The 22,112-nt window shown below is 42.8% G+C and overlaps 1 protein-coding gene across 1 annotated transcript in view; it reads left to right on the forward strand.

The window, feature by feature from the left end:
• The window catches only part of WFS1 (wolframin ER transmembrane glycoprotein), a 330,063-nt gene that overhangs the window by 274,650 nt on the left and 33,301 nt on the right, over nucleotides 1-22,112 (forward strand). The window contains exon 7 of the mRNA XM_086964111.1: nucleotides 19,486-19,631. Coding sequence (XP_086820237.1) covers nucleotides 19,486-19,631 — 146 coding nt within the window. The remainder of the gene's footprint in view (nucleotides 1-19,485; nucleotides 19,632-22,112) is intronic.

Raw genomic sequence — 22,112 nt, forward strand, 5'->3', positions numbered from 1 at the left:
CCAGCAGTTTGTAGCGTTATTAGTCTGATGGGAGTGATGTAGCATACTAATGAATGTGTTGTTGCGCAGCGCAAGTCTGTAAGAGAGTTCATGTGGAGGTAACTCACTAAAAGAATGTTCAGCAGAAACATTGTAAGCAGATTGTTCGCGCTTGAAAATAGGGCAATAGATAGGAAGAAGTATACTTGCAACAATAATCAGAAAACTTAGAAAAAACATAATTAATAATGTCACTATACAGTGACTACGCAGTGCTTTGCAGTATGTACGTTTCTTGAATTGTCTCTCTCTCTATCTCGATCTAGGGGGTACATGTCAGAAACTATTTAACCGATTCACCTAGGGGAGGACTTAAACAATTAAACTGTCTGACTTGCTAGATCGAAGCTTCAATCGATACTCCTCTTGGGGAGTTTTCTCTCGTTCGGGTATTTTAAAGTCACTAGGTTTAATACAGTCTTTGGTGGGGGTGGACGAGTCAGGGTCTGGTTTCAGTTCGTTGCATAGTTTAATATGACTCGTATGGACCCATCCCTTTCTGCCCTCCAACTTCACTGCGGTCCTCGTAGTAAGAAGGACGGTCTTTCCAGCGGGGCTCCAGCGGGCTTTTCCTGTCGAAGTTCCTAACTAGGACCAGATCGCCAGGGCGGACATCGTGCGGCTTTACATCAGTGTTGTCAGGAAAGGCGGCGGCAACCTGTGAACGACATGATTGGAGTGCAGACATCAAGGAGGCAAGGTAATCTGTCAACATGTTACAATCAACATCGGTAATTTTCTTAGGAATGGGCGTCCCCCACATATTCGGTGGTCTGCCAAAGACCACTTCGTACGGGGATAGTCCTGATCTCGAATGTGCAACCATTCTCATATAGAACAGTGCAACTGGCAGGGCGACTATCCAGTCGACCCCTTTCTCCTGGCATATTTTGGCAAGGCGGATCTTAAGTGTCTGGTTATGCCTCTCTACAAGGCCTGCGGCTTCAGGATGACGGACACAATGGAATCTCCACTGATATCCTAGCAAAAGGGAGACATGCTTCATGAGTTCGGATGAGAACGGTTGTCCGTTATCTGAGTACACGACACGAGGCAGGCCGTATCGTGGGAAGAATTCTCGAACCAGCTGCTTGGCAGTGGTCGGGGCAGTGTAATCTGAGACTGGGTATGCTTCGGTCCAACGAGAAAGTGCACAAACAACTACGAGGACATATTTGAATCCTCGACAACGGTCCATCTGGATATAATCCATCTGGAGGACTTCAAAAGGGTGATCGGGAGGATGAAATCTACCTTGCTCTACAGGAACACTTTTACCTGGATTGAACTGACAACAGATCATGCAAGTACGCACTTTCTGTTTTGCTGCTGCTCGTAAGTGTTTGTTGTACCAGAGATTCTGTAAACTGTCTAACATAGCTTTCTCTCCTAGATGTGCAGGACTATGTGCTGTATTTATCATGATTTGGACCATTGAGTCGGGGAGGAACCATGTAGTTTTTCCCTTTGTGACCCATCCTTGATCTGTCTGGATCCCTCCTAGTTCAGTCCATTTCTTTATTTCATCTGGAGTGGCATGTGTCTGAATATCGATTACGTCTAGGGTGGGATCCCTGACTGACATACACTGAGTTGGTACTATTGTCTTTGTCACATCAGTAGTCTGGGTGTGTGTCAATGCTGTATGTTTTGCTGTCTGGTCTGCCAGGTCTTTACCCTGGGAAACAGAATCTGTAACCTTAGTATGTGCTTTACACTTCATGACTGATATGCCCGAGGGCAAATGTATTGCTTCTAATAGTGCTTGAATGAGGGGACCGTGTTGGATCTTGGCACCATGAGAGGTCAAGAAACCTCTTTCTTGCCATAACATGCCGAAGTCGTGTACGACTCCGAACGCATAGCGGGAATCAGTGTATATGTTAACATTTCTGTTCTTGGCTAGAATACAAGCTCGGGTCAGAGCGATGAGCTCCGCCGCTTGAGCAGACAGTGTGTCAATACGGTGTGTTTCTTTAACTTCAGTTTCAGTGGTCACTGCATACGCGGCCACTAATTCTCCTGTGTTTGTTCTCATGCATGAACCGTCCACATAAAGTGTCAGGTCTGGATTTGTCAGTGGAACATCTGTTAGGTCTCGTCGAGGTTTTGTTACTGTATTAATGATCTCTATGCAATCATGCAGTGTTGGATCTGTCATAATTGTAGGTAACAGTGTTGCGGGGTTCAGAATGCTACAGCGTCTGATTTCTATGTGTGGCTGGAATAGTGTCAATTCATAACCTGTCAGTCGTGCTATAGTCAAGTGTTGAGTCTGGGTTCTGTTTAAAAGAACCTCTACAGCATGCGGAACTTGAACTGTTAATGGATGTCCTAAAACAATTGAGTCGCTCTGTCTGATTGCTAGTGCTGTTGCTGCTACTGACTTTAAGCACGCAGGGAGTGCCTGGGCTACTGAATCCAATGTACTTGAAAAATAAGCGCAAGGCTTATATGAACCTGCTTGGTCTTGAGTGAGGACAGACAATGCTGTGCCCTCACGTTCTGTAACAAAAAGTGTAAAAGGTTTGCTGTAACATGGTGTCGCTAGAACTGGTGCTTGGCATAAAGCTTTCTTTAATTCTTCAAAAGCCTGTGTATGTTCCTGAGTCCAAGGGAGGACAGTCGAAGTCGCTGCCTCCTGTGTTGTTAACTGAATGAGTGGTTTGGCTAGAAATGCATACTGGGGAATCCATTGTCTGCAGTACGAGGTGAGGCCTATGAAGGCCCGCACTTCCTTTTGTGTCTGGGGTTGTGGCATATTTACAATTAACTGAATGCGATCGGGAGTGAGCTGTCTCCCCACTTTGGACAGCAAGTGACCCAAGTACACAACTTGCTGAACACAGAATTGTAGCTTCGAAGGAGACACCTTGTGTCCCTTGTCGGCCAGAAAATGTAAAACTGTCAGTGATGCTTGTTCACATTCGGGCTCACTTCGTGCGGTGATCAGCAGATCATCGACGTATTGCAGTAAAGCGGTGTTAACTGGCATTGTGATACAATCAAGTTGTCTTTTCAGTGCTTGGCTATAGATGCTGGGGCTTTCTGTAAATCCTTGAGGTGCGCGCGAAAATTTGAAACTTCGTCCATTTAAACTGAATCCGAAGAGATATTGGCTCTCTGGATGAATAGGTACACTGAAGAAGGCGTTCTTGAGGTCAATTACAGTAAAGAACGCTGCTTCTGAATCAATAGCAGTCAATAAGGATGAGATGTCGGGAACCACAGGGTACTGTGGAATAATGCATTTATTCAGTTCTCTTAAGTCAATCACCAGCCGATATACTGGCGGTGCATTGGGGTCAGTACGTTTAAGAATTGGAATGATGGGTGAATTACAGATATTGGAGTCGGTCTCTACAACCACTCCTTGGGCAATGAGCTCTTCAATGATTTCTAGTAAAGCCACTACAGCATCGGGTGGTAACTTGTATTGTCTGATTCTGGGTAAAACTACACCTGGTTTGAGTGTAACACGGTATGGTGTAATGTGCATACAACCTACATCAGTTGGGCCTTTTGCCCACAAGTGATCTGGTACATTTTTCAATCTGACATCAAACTCACGTAACATATAATGACCCTTGAAATCCCGCAGAAAGAGTCTGACTCCCTCCGGGGAACAGCAGATCACGGCTCCTAGAGCCTTCAATGTCTTTATTCCTAACAGATTTTCTGGACATGATTTCGTAAGTAACAAGTCTGTAACACGTGATAATGGACCCACAGCCAGGGGAACTGGTTCTGATACCTCATTTACAATGGGCTGTCCTGAAAAACCAAGGGAAACATTCTGTGAGCCTGAGAGGGGTGCCCCTGGAACTTCATCATGACTGATTGTGGTGCGACTTGCCCCTGTGTCAATTAAAAACTTTCTGTCTTTTCCCAATACTTGACTATGTACATAAGGACCCTCTTGATCTACAGGAATCTCAATAAGAGGCAAGCCACCCTCCCTCTCTAGGCTGTTTCATGTATATCGTGGATAATCGGGGTAAGCGGACTGGGCATACTGGTACATCTGTTGTGAAACTTGCTGCGTTGCGGCAATGGGCTGCGGCTGTGGTACCGCTACTGTCTGTGCTGTATGTGATGAAGCATGCGTAGGCTGTGTATTCTGCATGGGCTGTATATTCTGTGAAGACTGATGCTGGTTATGGTCTTGTCTAGGCGGATGCGGTCTTTCTTTAGTTTTACCTGTCGCTATGTTATGTTTCAGAACTGGGCATTCGTGTACGTAGTGACCTGGCTGCTTGCAATAATTGCATGTCCCTTTAACGGGAGCTGCGGCGTGACCTGTCTGGGTCGTACCCTTTCTGTGGCCGTCGGTTGGGACCGACTGGGCTACTAGCATTTTCATTTTCGTGTCTTTCATACGTTTCTGTTCCTGATCCTGCTCTTCTCTAATTCTGTTCTGATGGTATTGTAACATTTGTAACATCTGTGATGGCGTATTGGCTTGCCATGTACTCTCGACCTTGTATACACGGTTTTTAACTGCTAACAGGGAATTCTCGACTAACTTTGATACAAAAAGATGCGGGTACGACTCGCTACTTGGTTTAAGGCCACTATTAATAATGAAACATTTCTCGAATCTTGAATAGAAGTCACTAGTATCTTCGTCGGGTTTCTGTTTACATGCTGAGATTGCATCCCAGTCTTCCTTTCTAGTTGTCAATAATCTTGGCAGAACCTGTACTATCAAACCTGGTAATGCTTTAGTTTTCTCCCCAAGGCCTACCCCTGGGACACGTTTGTTCTCTTCGTCTTCTATCTCTGCCCATACAATCTTTTTCTCTCCCACCTCCCATTCCTTTTCCTTTAGTTTCTCGTAGATGCCCGTGGGCAGCAGTACCTTTAACATTTTCGTGATATCTTCGTACGTATAATCCCCCATCAGTAACATGTCTTTAAGCTCTCTATGAAAACCTGCAGGGTCTTTATCATGGCACGGGACTAGTTTCTTCATTTCTAACAGTTCTAACTTAGTCAGAGGCGTGTGTACATACACACGTTTCAAGTTATGATCGTCACCCATAACTGGATGCACTTCTCGTAAGGGGTTCTGACTTTCAATGCCATGCAGACGTTCTATATGATACATTTTTCTTTCCGGGGGCGGGGCGGGAACATATTCGGAGCTTATGAAAGTGTTATATCTGTGGCGTTGTTCTAGAATTATTTGAATTAATTTGGTGCTTAAACCTCTCCATCTATCCATGAGTAGTTCTTCTAATGTATCGTGTAAGGGACCTGGATCAGAATGTTGATTTCTGTATTTCGTGAGGAGGTGCTGAATCATGTATACACCTGCTAATTTCTGCTCGTCTGGGGAAAGGTTCAGGAATGTCTGTGCTACGGTGTCATCATTGTATATATCCGGATTGTCAGTCCATAATATGGCTGACCGGGCTAGTTCTTGTTCATCCATAGAATTGAGTACATGGTACCCCATTCGGTCTCGAAGCCTTTTATCAGTCTCCTGGAACTGATGTTCAGCAGAATTCGGGTTTGTTAAGGCAGAGAGAAAAACTCTCTTGCTTTCTGGACGGATGCCTTTCCTAAGGTAAGTTCCCTTACCTACATACGCTATAGTGTCTGTAGTCTTTTCTGGTTCTTCAGGTTCTTCTTCCCCCTCGGAGGAAGCCTTCTCTTTCTCTTCTTTGTGTAAGTCTATCACTGCTTTTCTTATTTTCCTGTACATACTGGCTATGCAAGTCCCCTTGTCGTGTTTTCCTTCAGATATATTTTGACCCCACCTGCTGAGTGCATCTAATTCACCCTGGTCTGTCTCGGGCCTGTCTCGTTCTCTTATTAGGCAATTTATGAAAAAACGTAGTATCTGTCCTTGAACGTCAACTTTCTGATGCTCCATGGCATCCTTAATACTGTCAGGGTCTTTCCCAGTTTGTACAAACTGATATATTCTATCTAGGTACTCTTTCATTCCTGAAAACATCAGCAGGAAATCAGTAGCAGATCATAACCGTAGTGATGCCATCATCATTCTATCGTCTTTGCCGGGTACTGGATCATATCTGCAAACTGTAAGTTGTCCTTTGAGTATGTCGAGACGGGGTGATTTGAACGTGAAAGGACTCTGCAAGTCCCCGAGCTGTAACCTGCGCGTTAATGGCGGGGTCTGGAGACCCCCGGTCGCACCTCCTGAGGCGGAAGCTTGGACATTATCTCTCTGTGGAGTCTGTATCTGTACTTGAATTTGTCTTTTAGTAGGGTCAGGTAGACGTGGCTTCAGTACATTAACTTTAGGTGTGGGAAGTGGTGGAGGGGGTGGAACAGGGGGAATCTGTTGTGGTACTGGCGGAATATGATCTTGGGGCGGGTTACCACCCCCGTCCCTGTCGTTAGGCAGGGCGCGGGCAGGCAGATTGGTGTAAGCGGGTGCTACATCCTCTAGATAGGAATTCAGGAATATGTCTTTAGTGGTCCTGTGAGTTACTTTAGTTGGAACCAATGGTGACGGCAGATTTTTCGGTATTTCTGAAATGGCCTCAGGCGAACCCTCGGCCGCGAGATACATACCGTTTACGAGGTTATTTCGTGCACGGTCTACTTGCTCTGATTTTACTCGGATCCCTTCAGTAATTAATTCGTTTTCTTGGGCTTTATCTGATTCTTTAAGTCTGTCCTCTCTACGTAGTTCTTTTTCAGCACGCTTATGTGATTCCTTACGCCAAAACTCTATGGCGTCTTTCTGAGATTGTCTGGCTTTCTTTTTCCATAATGCTTCTTCTACCTTCATGATGCACTCGGCATCCCATGTTCCAGTAACTGGCCATCTGTGTCTCTCGTCTAGATGCTTAGTATAATCGGCCCATAAATCTAGATACACTATGGCATCTATGCCATGCTTATGATACATAAAATTTCCAGGAGTGTCCCTAGGGGGGATAGGAATTTCTTCCTCTAGTATCCCTTTCCTAGTTCCTATCTGCTTTAACTTGTTGAAAAACGGCATCTTGTTTACTTAGTACTGAACGCTCAATCCTTGCTACTTAATACTGAATACAGCTAGTTATACAAGAACACACTAATGCACATTAAAAACAGTCACACTCATACCACGACATTAATCACATAAAAAGACATTTGCGACATATATGACTACCCCCTATATCGGATGTACTGCTAAACAGCACAGATACACTGCTGAGAACAGTGCAAGAACTTGAATCATCGGATATACTGCTAAACAGTACAGATACACTGTCTAAAACAGTGCAGACCGGACTTGTGTACCCAAACCCGTCTAGATACGTCCCAGCAATGGTACTCACCGGGAAGCACGGAAAACAGAAGGCCTCGGAAAACTCGACTGGACTGGACCGGACTCGGCTCGACTCGACACGTGGATACTTCTGAAAACTGGTGGGCCTCTTGGCACCTCGGACCTTGCTTCTTTCGGCTAGGCTCTGGTCGGGATCCTCCGCACTCCTCACCGCCTCGTCTGGGTACTGATCGCAATCTTAGTCACCTCCGTGGGCCAGAGGGAGATACAGGAAATCCTGCCGGTACGCGTAGTTTCCTTCTAACTGATGGCAGGGGACAGAGCTTGCAACGCACCAACCGGCGCGTGAGGTGGGGGAGGGGTCCCTATTCGGGCGCCAAAATGTCGTAAATATTTAATTTACCATCTTAATTTCTATGCAGGTAAGTACTTAATCAATAATAACTCAATCGGAAAGAAAGAAAACAGAGTCCTTGGTGTTAGAGTTCTTAGGGGTTTTATTCCTTAAAAAGGAATCGTTCCGGAACTGGGTATCGGGTTCCTGCAACCACACAGGGTTCAGGAAGGGATAGAGCCATATTTTATTGACAGTACATAGCTTATATACTTAATTTACATCATAGAAAGCAATATAGTAGGCGTAACAGCTGAGAGAAGACAAGATAACAGCATCCACGTGTTACTAGTACGTAATCAGAAGGCGTGGACTAGGCGTAAACTGGAGGTGTGCTCTAGAAACGTCACAGGTAGGTGTCACATGTGGGTGGCACTAAACAGAAATGTTGCAATGTCAGCAGAAATCGGAGGCTTGGATGCGCGCGCAGCTGCATGACGTGTGATTGGCGTGAAACTGGAGGGTGCAGGGGCTTGACATTTACACTGACGGAAAGAGACAGAAGTCTGGCATGTCAGATCAACTTGTGCTTCTATCATATCTGATATCTGATGTTTAGGAACTGAGCTATCTGGGCGGAAAGGTCTCTGGGGCAGAAGCTATCCTATACTGACTGTGAGTGCGTGTATAAGCGCCTGAGTGTCTGCATGAGAAGCGTGGGGGCATGGGCCTTCCATGGGAGCATGGTAACAGAGGCTATGAATTACTTGCACGGAGACAGGCCGGCCCTTCGGCTCTGCAGCTGGGGAATGTTTACTGAAACTAGTAGGCAGGAATGTATTTTCGAGGAGCGGAACAGATAACTCGAAGGTTGTAGTCAGTCTTGGCAGGCAGCAGGCTGAGCTGAACGCGGTGGGCCGCGCTGGAAGTAAGGCAGAGTTCACAGGTACGGGGGCAGCCTGGGCAGCCTGGGCTGAGGCTTTCAGAGTCAGACGGCAGAAAAAGGCTCGATGGCAGAAATTCAGGGCCTACTTTGCCAGAGCTGAAAAACATGTAAAGTATACTACAAAAAGACGTTGGCATGGCATACTTAGGAACGGACTATTCAACCCATTCAGGGTGGGTCTGAAAGAGGACATGTTAACATTGGACGCAAATGTATTTGCGTCTTCATAGCTGGCACAGGAGGGAAGTTACATGCACTTTAACTCGTACATGGAGACGGTGGGGTACACGATAGGGAACATAACTTGACCAAAAATTTATATTTCCTCAACCTTCAGCCCCAGTATGTAGATCTGCTGAAACGTGACATATTAAAAGAATTGCTAGTATTCAAACCCTACTATGGAAGGGGCCCTGGCATTATCAGAGAGGCTATTTCAGAGGTCTTATATAATGAGATTGCCGCCATATTTTGTTGCTGTAATACATGGCCTAAAAGAGACAAGTGGATTTTGTTACTGGACAAGTATTTATGAAGCAACCTGCCTCACGGACAAGTAGATATTTTATTAAATTCCCCACCCCGGCACACCAAGGTGTATTAATGAATCAGTGGGTGTATGAGTGCCTTTATGGATGATTTAGTGTGTGCGTTACTGACTGTATAAGTGAGTGATTGTACATGCCTCAGTGAATGTATGAGTGAGTGATTAATTTGTGTAAATTGCTGTATCAGTTTGTCATTTGGTGTGTAAGTTGCTGCTTGGGTTGGTGAGTAGGTACAGGAGTGGCTGTAAGGGTTATTGATTGGTTGCCTGGTTACCTGCATGGGGGTATGAATGTGGGGGTGGGTGAGGGGGTTTGTGACTCCCTGCATGGGATGAGTGAGTGGATGAATTAGTGGCGTATGTGTTCATGAGTGGGGCTGGGTTGGTGAGTGAGTGTGTGTATGGCTGTGTAGGTGTGTGAATGGATGTCTTGGTGGTATATGGGTGAGTAACTGCATATGTGAAAGCCAGTATAGGTGAGTGTTGGAGTATATAAGTGACTGTGTGAGTGAGTGATTGTGAGAGTGGCTGTATCAGTGAGTGTCTGCGTGTTTTAGTGACTATATAGGTGAGTGAGTATGTATTAGTATCTGTATGAATAAGTGAGTTGGTGTGTGTATAACTGTATTGTGAGTAAGTGGCAGTGTGATTGACTCTATGAGTGAATGAGTAGGTGTGTAAGTAGCTCTATGAGTGACTGTATCAGTGGCTGTATGGGTGTATGAGTGGATATATCAGTGGCTGTATTAATGAGTGGGTGTATAAGTGGCTGTATGGGTGAGTGAGTAGATGTGTGTGTAGACCCAATGTATGAGTGAGTGGGTATGCAAGTACTGGTATGGGTGTGTCTGTGGTTTCGAGAATGGTAGTGCGAAAATTGGGGTGGGACTATGAATGGTTACAAAGGATGTGAGTGGCTGCTTCAAGGATTCTGAAGGTGATGTCATCAGTGATGTCACTGACCATGCCAAGAGTGATGTAATATGTGTGGTCGTAAGCAGTGCATTGCGGGGGCACGTGTTATAGTTAGCTCAGCTCAGCGAACTATAACTGCTGAATTTCTCTGGTTTTGTACGAGTGTATTGTCAGCCTAACGATAACTTCCTTGTAACCTATGTTTTTTTCAGTGAATTTCTAAGGTTTTTTTTAAATTCTATTTCCTAACTATAACGTCCCTGTAACCTCTGATTATTTTCAGTGAATTTCTAAGGTTTTTAAATGCTAATTTGTAACTATAATGTTCTTGTATTCTGTTTTTTCAATTTCTATGCGTTTTTAAAATTCTTTTTCTTAATTGTAATGTCCAATTTTTTTTTAAGTGAACCTGTAAGATTTTGGTACTTTCTTTTCATAATTGGATATTGTGTATTCTATTTATATAATACACCACTGATTTGTTTTATTTCATATGTCTTTATCAGAAAATAGATTAATAACTGGTTTTATTCTTAACAATTTTGTAAGTTGGCACAACATTGTTGCATTTACACTGGAGATTCTTTCATCTGTAAACCTATATGAACTACTGAAAAATTAACTTAAAGACATTTTTAAATAAAGTTTAACTCCAAATATGTAGTAGATATTCCTTTTACTTTTCTTTCTATGATCAATGTAGAAGACAGCCACCTTCTCACCCAAAAATGTATTTGCGACTACCGAAGTCATCGCAATGACGTCAGTAGTCGTGAAGAGCACGTTCTTTATACAAAGTGTCCAAAACTTTTCCCCGTTTCCGCGAAGACAGTGGAAGTCACAATGACGTCAGTAGTCGCAGATAGCGTGTGTTTTTGAACAACTCTGAAACTTATATGTAGAGGTACTGTGAACCAGTTTAGCATATCTGTTCACTATTATAATATTGCCAGTTCTGCTTTTCTTTCCATCTTTAAAAAAATTACGTTAAACTTATATTTTGCATTCCCGCTACTATTTCGGTCACTGCGAATGTCACATGACCGGGAAAGCAAAGAATATGATTAGATTAGATACTTTTCAGCAAAATCAATAGGAATTACAGACCCACTCCTCCTCCTTGAATCTTCTTTCATAGAACTTCATTCTGAGCAGATGGATTCATTTGGCAGTGAAAACTTTTTTCAGAAATGGCAACACAGCAAGGAGACGAGGTCAGCAAGAACAACAGCTGGCCCAGGATGGGGAGGAGGTGGGCAGTGGAGATGTGGAAGAGCAGGAACCTCCACAAAAGAGAGTCAGTGTGACTTGCAATTTTTTTACAGTCCCACCAAGTGAATCAAAAACAATTGGCAAACTTGTGCAATGCACAATTTGCGACAAGACCCTCTCTTGGAGTACCCCAAAAAAAATTCCTGTGGGACAACATCCATGTTATATCATCTAAAAACCTATCATAAAAAAATGTCTCCAATGGGCGATCCAGCAGATGGAAGCTGGCGAACCATCTACTTCAATGGCAGTAGCAACAATTCCTGGTAAAAAACTCCCTTCTGAGGTGCAGAGTACTGCAACATATATGGCTCCAGAGATCTCAAGAATGCATGGACTGTAATGTTGTCATAAGTGCTGGTGAGCAGTCTCTTACAGCTATTCGCAATGCTGCAAAACAGCATACATGCTAATTGTTTTCCTCTTTTATGTGTTTTGCACATTTTTCAGTGCATGTTTCTTCAATTCCTGTGGTCTCAGTTGCCATTTTTGTTATTATAAAAAACAAAACAAAAATGTAAAACTTTACAAATGCTTTAAAAACATTTTTTTTAAAAGGTTCCGGTTGGAACCGCCTTTTACAGTTAAAAAACATAAAGCATGTAATATATGTTTGAATGAGTGTATGACTGGTGTATGGATAATTGAATGAGTACCCAACTGGTGCATGGTGTTACAATGAGTGCAGCAATGGTGCCGGAGTAAATCTATGAGTGCATACATAGTACCTGAGTGGTTGGATGAGTGCAAGCGCAGTGATTGGGTGATTGCATGTGTGCATGGGTAGTGTTTGGCTGAATGGATGAGTGCATATGTAGTGCCTGAGTGAATGGAAGAGTGGAACCGTAGTGCCTGAGGGAATGGATGAGTGCATGAAAGTGAATTTATAAACAGCGCGATTGCTGCCCTGAGGCGTCCAAGCGCTAAAAAAGGAACCAGTGAAGGATAAAGAGGTTGAGAACCAGAAGAAGAGGGAAAAGAACTGAGTTAAGTTAAACAGAATTGAATAGGTGTGTTTTTAATTGTTTACGGAAGGAAACGAGATCAGGATTGGATCTCAGGTGAAACGGGAGGGAGTTCCAGATCTTGGCGGCGTTGAAGGCGTACGTCCTTCCGCCAGTTCTAGACCTTTTGACTCTGGGGACTGCTGCCATGAAGGCCTGACTAGAGCGCAAATTTCTACCTGGGTGATACTGGCTTACTAGGTCACGGGTGATTGGAGGACCCGAATCCCAGAAAGCTTGATGGGCAATACACATTGCTTTAAAAAAGACTCTCTTACGCACTGGGAGCCAGTGAAGATTGGTCAGAGCCGCCTTTACTGACAATCTGCAAGGAATCTGCAGCAGCGTACGCGCGGCACAGTTTTGTACCAGCTGTAGTCTCTTTAAGGTGTACTCTGGTGCACCCAGATATAGGACGTTGTTGGAGTCCAGCCGTGATTGTATCAGGCCCTGTATGGCTATCTGCTTTGCCTCCATTGGGAGCAAAGGAAGAACTTTCTTCAGTGTCCTGAGTATTCCAAAGCAGGTGGCTGAAAGCTTTGTGGCCTGGGTGTTGAGTGAGAGACTCCTGTCCAGCCATACCCCTAGGCTTTTGATGTTATCCTTCGGGGCTGGGGGGGGGACCTAGACAGGGGGGCCACAATGAGTTGAAAAATGTGGGGTCGGCAGGGCCCAGGAGCATGAGCTCCGTTTTGTCACCATTAAGTTTTATTGATGACTGAGTCATCCAGGTCTTCACCTCCTCCAGACTTTTGGTAAGTCCCCATGATCGTGGTTGAAGAGCCTCCTGCGCTAATGAGACCACCAGCTGGGTATCGTCCGCATAGGATATGATCTTAACTCCATACGGACGAACTACCTCAGCCAGTGGCCTCATATAGATGTTGAAAAGCGCGGGGCTTAATGAGGAGCCCTGTGGGACTCCGCACTTCAGGGGAATGCTAGAAGACACTGTCTGTCCATCAAACACTTGGAATGACCTGTCGCTCAAAAAAGATTTTAACCAGAGCCACGCCTTGTCCACAATGCCGACATTCGAAAGACGGTTCAGTAAGGTGGCATGACTGACCGTGTCGAATGCCGCACTGAGATCAAGGAGGACCACTGCCACTGATCCTCCCTGATCAAGGATTTTCCTGGACTCCTCGATGACCATTAGGAGGGCGGATTCTGTTCTGTGCTTAGGCCTGAACCCTGTCTGGGTGGTGTCTAGCAGCTGGTTATCCTCAAGGAAGCTGACCAGCTGGAGATTGACATACCTCTCCACGATCTTACTCACCCAGGGAAGCAGGGAAATCGGACGATAGTTCCCAAAATCCGATGGTTCCAGATTGGGCTTTTTTATCAGCGCTCGGACCATCGCCCGTTTTCAAGCAGAAGGGACAATGCCCGAGGCAATGGAGGCATTTAGCAGGTTCCTAATGATCGGTAGGACAGTCTGAAAGACCAACATCATGGCCTCAGGAGGTGCCGGATCAGATGGAGATCCGGATTTTACTTTCCGAGCCATGGACTCCAATACTTCGAGATCCATCCAAGGAAAGTGACTGAGCAGAGGTGGAGGGGCTGGAGCGGAGTCTAAGGTCTTGATTTTATCCTGAATTAGCGGAGGGGTGGGAGTAAGAGTGCAGGGAAAGGAGGCATATATTTTATTTACTTTTGCTGAAAAAAATTCAGCCAAGTCATTGCACTGGGAAACAGACTTTTCCTTCAAAGCAATTGGGGACGGGAGTTTTGTGAGTTTTTGCAGGGTTTGAAAAATTTCTCTAGGTTTGGATTTTGCAGCTAAGATCTTGTCAGAGAAGTACACTGCTTGGGCGGCTTTTAGTTCCCTTTTATATGCTTTTATCTCCTCTCGATATCGAGTCTTTTCCTCCATGGAGTAGTCTAGGCGCCATTTTCTTTCGATTTGCCGGCATTGGCGCTTTTTGTTCCTAAGTGCCTCTGAAAACCACGGTGCTGTTTTATGAAGGCGTTTTACCGTTGATTTCTTGAGGGGGAGGATGGATTCGAGAGAGTGCAGGATCCAGTTTTCATAGGCCTGGTTAGCCAAACATGGATCCTCGTTGTTAGGGGGAAGTTCTTTCATAAGTAGGTTTTTCCATTCCTCTATAGGTATCCGTGCCCAGGATCTGGCGAGTCTTATCGATGGTTTTACCGGCCCGGATTTCTGAGTAGACCAAGTAACGGGCACCAAAAAGTGGTCAGTCCACGGGAGGGGGAGCGGAAACCCAACCACAAGGTCCTCGCAGTTACTGAACACTGGGTCTAACAGGTGACCCTTCTCATGGGTCGATGCTTTTACTCGTTGGCTAAGTTGCAACGCAGCCAGGTCATCGGCTAACGTGATAGCCAGAGAATCCAGCGGTGAGTCAAAATGAAAATTGAGGTCACCTAACACGGTATAGTTGGCAGAAGTGCTAACGTGTGGTGCCATAATTACTGATAAAAGATTGTGAAATTGTTTAGGGGGACCAGGTGGGCGGTATATCAATGTGCCTGAAAAGCAATGGTTAGGGGAGAACTCCAGCGAGAAAGCGAGGCTCTCACAGTCTGGGTAGTACCTGAGTGAATAGGTTAGTGCATGGGTACTGGCTGAGTGATTCGATATGTGCATGGTCAGTGCCAGGGTGAAGGCTTGAGTGCATGAGTGAATCTATGAGTGCAAGTGTAGTGCCAGGGTCATTAGACGAGTGTTTGGCTAGTGCCTGAGTGAATGGATGAACGCATGGATAGAGCCAGAGTGAATGGATGAGTGGAAGGGTAGTACCTGGGTGACTGGATATGTGCATGCATACTGCCTGACTCAACGAATGAGTGCAACATATTTTGCAAAAGCTTCATGAAATAGCCGCGTCCAGAGATATCACTGTCATTTTAAACTTGCATTTCTCAAAAACGCCTGAACGGATTTACACAGATTTACCCCAAATAAGCAAAAGGCACCTTGAACCTGCCCAAAGTGGTTTGATAGTTGTACTGAAGTCCATAAAGAAGTGGTGAGGGCCCTTCACCTGCAACCAAGACCCAAGGAGGCTGGAAGGCAGTATCATATGGCCTACCTGAATCTGAAGAGTGTCCTTAAAAGGGAATCTTGGGAACAGTTAACAGCTGCTTTTATGTCGAGATGGCTCAGAATTTAGGAAAGTATTGAACCAGCTCCTCTTTACTGAGGTAGCTGTTCCAGATTTGGCCCTATCTATTCCAGCTCAGGAATGGAATAGTTATTGCCCTTCTATTACATCTTTTGTTAGAGGGACAACATTTCAGTTTGATGTGAGTTGAAGTGATAGAAGCAATCGTTGCCCTTTCATCTTTAAAGCCCCTGGTCCGGATGGAGTACCTGGGGATCTTTATAAAGCATGTGTTGATCTTTGGGGCCCATTAGTCACCCACCATTCTTTACAGTAACCTGTCGGAGCAGTTTTAGGGGAACATTGTAAAGATGTCCTGAAGGTTGGGAACAGACAGGTCCCATCATTATGTGGATGATTTTTTGGACTTGCCTATAACTTTGATGGTGTTTGACCAATCTTTTTGAAAGTTTCCCAAAAATGTGTCAAAGTAGGTTCTGGCTGCCATGGAAAGTTTGGGCAGATCAATGCAGTGTGGACTGAGAAATAGGAGCTCGAAAAGAGAGTGCATTTGTAACTTTTATTCCCATAGGAACGTATTGTCCAATCTACAACCCAAACCGCTGGTAAGAATTACACCAAATTTGGAAGAAAGGTAGATGTTGTTATGCAGATTGTGCTTTTTGTTATGTGGTGCAATTCTGAGTAAATTTAAGGTGAAAATTATAGATATATCTCTGGCTGCGTATATTTCGCAATGGTTTCACAATCACGAATGCATGCGCCAACAGGAATGCTCTGACTGGCTGGATGCAACCTGAACAGGAAGAAGTTGTGGCCATCATTTTTTTGTCCAGAAAATTTTCCAGAGGCTGAAAATTTGCATGAAAGCCTAAATAAGGGGTCAGGGTTGAGATACCCTGACCCCATGTTTGAGAAATGGGTGTGTTAGTGACACATGTAATGCGCGCAACATTGATTTTTTTCGTTGTGCTTGATATTCATGACGATTCCGCGACCCCCAGCAGAGCCCACTGTGTACCATTGCGGGAACATGTGAATATTGGTGAAAACATTACAAAAATTCAAATAAATATAGATATGTATACACACACTCGCTGGTCACTGTCACACACTCTTGTATGCACTCATAAACTCACTCAGACACTGATACACCTGTTTACATACCCACAGATACTTATGCACTCACTCACATACCCATTCAGGTAGTTATGCACCCACTTACAGACTCACTTGTAGAGTCATGCACCCATTTATAGACCCACTCAGAGACTCATGCACCCACTTACAGACCACTCATTTATGTACTCACAGACCCACTGAGACACTCATACACCCACTAACACACCCATACATTAACTCTCACACTCATTCAAAGGCTCTCTCCGAGACTTATGTACTCAATCACTTGCTGATACACTCAGTCACATACCCACTCACAAACTCTCTCAGATATGCATGCACCCGCTCACTCACCCAATCAAGGCACATGCATCCACTCACAGACCCACCCAGACACTCACCCTCCCAGTCTCAGGCATGTACCCATTCACTTACCCGCTCAGAGACTTATTCTCTCACTCACAGACCCATTGAGACACTGGAACACCTACTCACAGAGTCACTCAGACACTCATAAACCCACTCACCTGCTCTGCTATCAGGGCAGGGGAAAAGTGGTGGCACACTGAAGTGTGCATGGTGCTTTGGCCGGCCGTCTCGGGCCGGCCAAACAGCCATACGCACTTACCATGTTCTCCACCTAGGCTGCATTACAGCCTGGGTGGAGAACATGCCTAGGCCTCCAGAATCTGTCTGAGCTCCGAATTTCAGCGCTCAGGCCAATCACAAAAATGTATTTGCTGCGATCGCAGCTACCGATATGATCGCAACGCTAAAAGTCACCGCGAAAATGGAAAATAGGTTTAATTTGTTGTTTTTACACAAACTCCCTACAAAAATGACTTTAAACAGTGCAGTAATAAACCTCTTGTGTCTAAAATACTGTAAAATGCCTACATTTGTGTTTTGCACCCCTTAAAGAACGCACAATCGTCGTGATTACTGGAGTCCTCGCAACTGTCTCTGTAATCGCCAAAACAGGAAGTAGGGTACAGTTTTTAAAAAGTTACTACAAAAATGTGTGTACAAACATGTTCTTTAAGTTAGTAATGTGTGTATTGTAATAGTTGGAATTAATTTTTGAAGTTAAAATTTTGGAATGTGGTGTTGGTCGTTGAACGTCTCTGCTTTTGCTTTGCGATTTCACTACATGATCGCGATCATCGCGATGTCATCGCAAATAGATTTTAAAAAACTATGCTTAACCCACCGAAGAAAATACAAGCTTATAAAAATAAACCTTATTGAGCCATTTTAGATAGAAATTGCAATTTAAAAACCTTAAAAATGTAATTAAAAAGTCAGAGGTTGCATTGACCTTATAGTTGGGAAAACAAATTTGAAAAACCTTAGAAATTCACTGAAAAAAATAAAAGTTAAATGGACATTATAGTTAGGAAATAGAATTTAAAAAACATATAAATTCACTGTAAGAACCAAAGGTAACAGGGATGTTATAGTTAGAAATTAGCATTTAAAAAACCATTGAATTTTACTGGAAAAAAAAAGAAATGTTACAGGTACATTATAATTAGGCTCAAGTTTCACTCATACAAAACAAGAGATATTCAGCAGTTATAGTTAGCTGAGCTAACTATAACTTGCGCCCTCACAAAGCACTGCTTATGATCTCACATATTTCATCACTCATGACATGGTCAATGACATCACTTTGTATTTGTATATTTTAATCTGGGTTAAAATATAACAAAATTGGCAACTATCCTGATGGTTTGTAAATTTAAAAGACATTACAACAGACTGTCAGCACTTGGATGCAGCTACATGAGAAATGAATGAATGTCCAGTGTCATCGTATGAATAATTTAAATAATGAAATTTACAGTGCCCATTTTAGGAAACAATTTGCAGATAATGTTTTTCTATGGTGGCTTTTGATATAGTTAGAAGTGTTCATGGCGCTGTGAGGCATTTTATAATACCCCTTTAGGACTATAAGAAGTAGCTGGCAGCTACTTCTTATTGGTCGTTGAACGTCTCTGCTTTTGCTTTGCGATTTATTATTCTGGTTGCTTTAAAAGACGCAGAGTTGGTAATTGCCTTCGTGACTTGTGGAACATCAAAGACAATATGAGGAGCTGCCAGCTCTTGAATGTAACCATGTTATATACTGTGAGAAAGGCTACATGTACAAAGTTATTATAAGAGCCATTCAAACAATGAATTGTGCAGCGCCGACATAACGAATAAACTACAGATGATATTTTTATTGTGGATATTTATACAGCAAGAACTGTGTATTGCAGGCATTTTATTTTAATTATTTCTTCGCTACGTGATTGTAAGAAACCTATTGTTTTTGTTTAAATCAAAGGAAATGCTAAGTGAAAGTAAGTAGTCTATGTTCACATAAGTTGTATCACCTGTTGTAAGTGTTTAAATACGAATTAAAAATGGCGTACTTTGAGGTTGACAAAGGCTGTGAGAACCCCTGAAACACGTTCCTGTTTGCAAGTGCTGTCTGCTAATAAAATGGTAATTGCCCAAGGGTTCGAGTGCAGGCTTTTCTTTGTTGTGTAGAAGATATGTGTGTGTTTGTGTGTGTGTGTGCGTGTTTTCTTCCCTATTAAAAACGTTTTTTCAAGGTGTTTAAACCAAGATGTAGTGGAACCTCTGAAATGTTACATTCCTATACCGAGAAAAAAAGTGCTAACATTGATCTAATAAGCATTAATATTTTGCACCTATTATCTCTTAGAACTTTGTGTCATCATTCTCAACCTTTCTAAGGTAGAGATGATAATGGTGTTAATCACTATTTGAAGTAAAAAGTGAGGTTCTATGCAGTAATAACCTCCTTCAATTGAGGTTTCCATGGTACGGTTAGAAATTAACTGATTAATTATTCTACCTAGTTTGTCCCAGTAAGTAACACATTGCTTTACAAAAATATATTGGTATGTTGAAACTTAAAATATTTTTTTGTGATTTTTAGCTAAAAGCTTCATTGCTTTAGATGACTTTGTTGAAATAACCAAGAAGTACGCCAAGGGAATTATTCCAAGCAATTTGTTTCTGAGTGAGGAAGATGATGATGAGATGGCTGGAAAAGCTCCTGATGAACTACCACTTCAGCTAAAGGTGAGAATTATGGTTAAAAATACCATGCATAGTTGTAATCTTCATGCTTAATCAAAAGTGTTTTCAGTTATGTAGGTCTCCTTTTAAAGAGGTGAATTAAGGTCACTTGCAACCCAGCATTAGTTTAAGTATAGGAATGTCTACATTTTCAACAAAGTGCATTGAACAAATGACAACAATGCAAAAAGACTGTACTACAGCCAATATTGTTAAATAGTGAGCCCTCTTTGTTATGATGTGAAGCAAGGATTAATGTATAAAGATAATCTAAAGGTTTGCTTGCAGAGCAGTACAACACAATTTGGCTGTCATTTTCCTGCCTGAAAAAAACGTTTACTGGATGAGTAATGAACAGCTACTCTGAAGGCAAACATTGTCCAAGATTTCAAAATGCTCTTCTTTGCCTAAATATTTTGCTCATTCAGTAAAAGGTTTGTGGTCCCGCTTTCACAAAACACAGTCTCTGCACTTATCCTGCTTTTATTTACACATGTGGTATACTAATTTTGTTCAAGGCTCCTATTGCCATGTAAGCTCAAATAGGAATTCTGCTTTGAGTGTAGTCTGTTATACCTTTGATCTGACCTACAAAATTAACAAAATAAGCCTGTGCATCAAAGATATAGGGGTTCTCTAGCTGTGAAAGGAGAAGAAGTGATTGTCCTAGATGATTTAAATATTCTTGTCTAGGTTCTTCGCAATAAACTACTATTTGTATTAGTATTTGTTGGAAGTAAAGTTAAATGTGGGGTATTTTCAAACAGTAATCGATACAACACACTGGAGGTTACACAGTGGCTCTTATGTTTCCCCCATTGGGACTAGGTACAGTGAAGAAATCCTTTTACCTTATCTGGCTAACCAGTGCTTAATAACTATTCTATTCATTTATTTTTGTTCTGGGGCAAACAGGGCATACTTCTTTGTATTATTAGAAAATTATAAAACCTATTAGTATGTGGGATACATTAGACACCACGAAGGCCTGTGACCTATTTAAACAATGGGCTGCAGCAAATCTATCTCAGAATCCAGATACTCTATACATGACATTTTTACCGAAATTTGTCTGTCACATTCGCTTGTCTAAAAACCTCAATTTATTAATAAAAGTTATTTGTCCAGATAAGGGTAGTGCATGGTTCTCTGTTGAATTAAGGGAAGAAAGATGAAAGATTGAAAGTAATTAAAGAACATGGCGTGGATCGTTTGCTGAAGCATATTGGGCATATAGAGAGCACTGTTGGGAGCTTATTGCTCGAAAATGTTTCTACAAGGGGTTTCTACACTCACAAAACCTGAATGTATGACCCCTCTTTTCCCAACACAATCATTGTATAATACGTTGGCATCACATTTGACTAAATAAAATAAGGGATATCCATGTTAACTTAAAAAAATTATTAGATTTGGATTGCAATTGGGAAACTCTGTTTTCTGGTTCACATTATATTATTGCTGGTCATATATTAGAGACTTGCTGTATCTGAACCAGATATGTAGAGAATATTTACACAAAAATATGGATTCCTTTATAGCACCTTTTCCATGAGAATTTTCAAAGTTAGTGCCTCTGCTGTTATTCCAGCAATCGCCCCTAATTCTTAACACTAAATTCACCTGTGATTTGTTTCCACAGGGATGAAAATAATTGATGTTGAAGCAGATCTTCAAAAAAGCTAATCATAACCCTTCAGATGAGGCTAATTATATAATTATTGAATGGCTGGACACCTAGAAGACAAAAAGCTGCAGCATGACATGGGACACCTAGAAGACAATAAGCTGCAGCATGACATGGGACACCTAGAAGACAATAAGCTGCAGCATGAGATTCATATGGAATATAGAGCAGGATTAGGAGCAGAAGCCACCCTAGTGTCGGCAGTAAATAATCTAAAACGGATTGAGATCGCAGCAGCCCAACTTGTCTTAATTTTTCTTGACCAGTCAGCCTCATACAATACAGTTGATCAATTTACGCTGATCAGGCTTCCGGAGGAGGTGGGGTTTTCTGGAATATAATTAAACTGGTATTGATCCGTTCTACATAACAAAGTTCTTTCTTATATTATTTTTTTTCGATTTACAGCTATTACATCTTCATGTGGTGTTACTCACTATCGTCTATTCTTTTAAAGACCTACATTCGACTATTAGCTCACATCATTAGATAATGTAACTTTAGTATAATTTCCATTGTCTAACTGCAAGCCTTCAAGCAACACTGCATTGTATGAGTTGTGTAGTATGTGTAATACTTAGTTTGATTCTTTGCATGATCGACAAAATCTACCGTCCCCCTTCCCTAAAACGTAACTTGATGAATTCTGGGTCTCCACCTGCCATTGCTGTCTTCGTCCTTGCTGACCTAAAACTTATACTACATGTCTTAGTCATCATGCAAACTTAATGATAGTGCCCTTTTGACTGGACAGCCTACACCATGTGTTGCTTCTTTCAGAGCTGGATCATATTTCT

Source organism: Lissotriton vulgaris, chromosome 3_2, assembly GCF_964263255.1.
Source record: "Lissotriton vulgaris chromosome 3_2, aLisVul1.2, whole genome shotgun sequence".
Taxonomy (NCBI): domain Eukaryota; kingdom Metazoa; phylum Chordata; class Amphibia; order Caudata; family Salamandridae; genus Lissotriton; species Lissotriton vulgaris.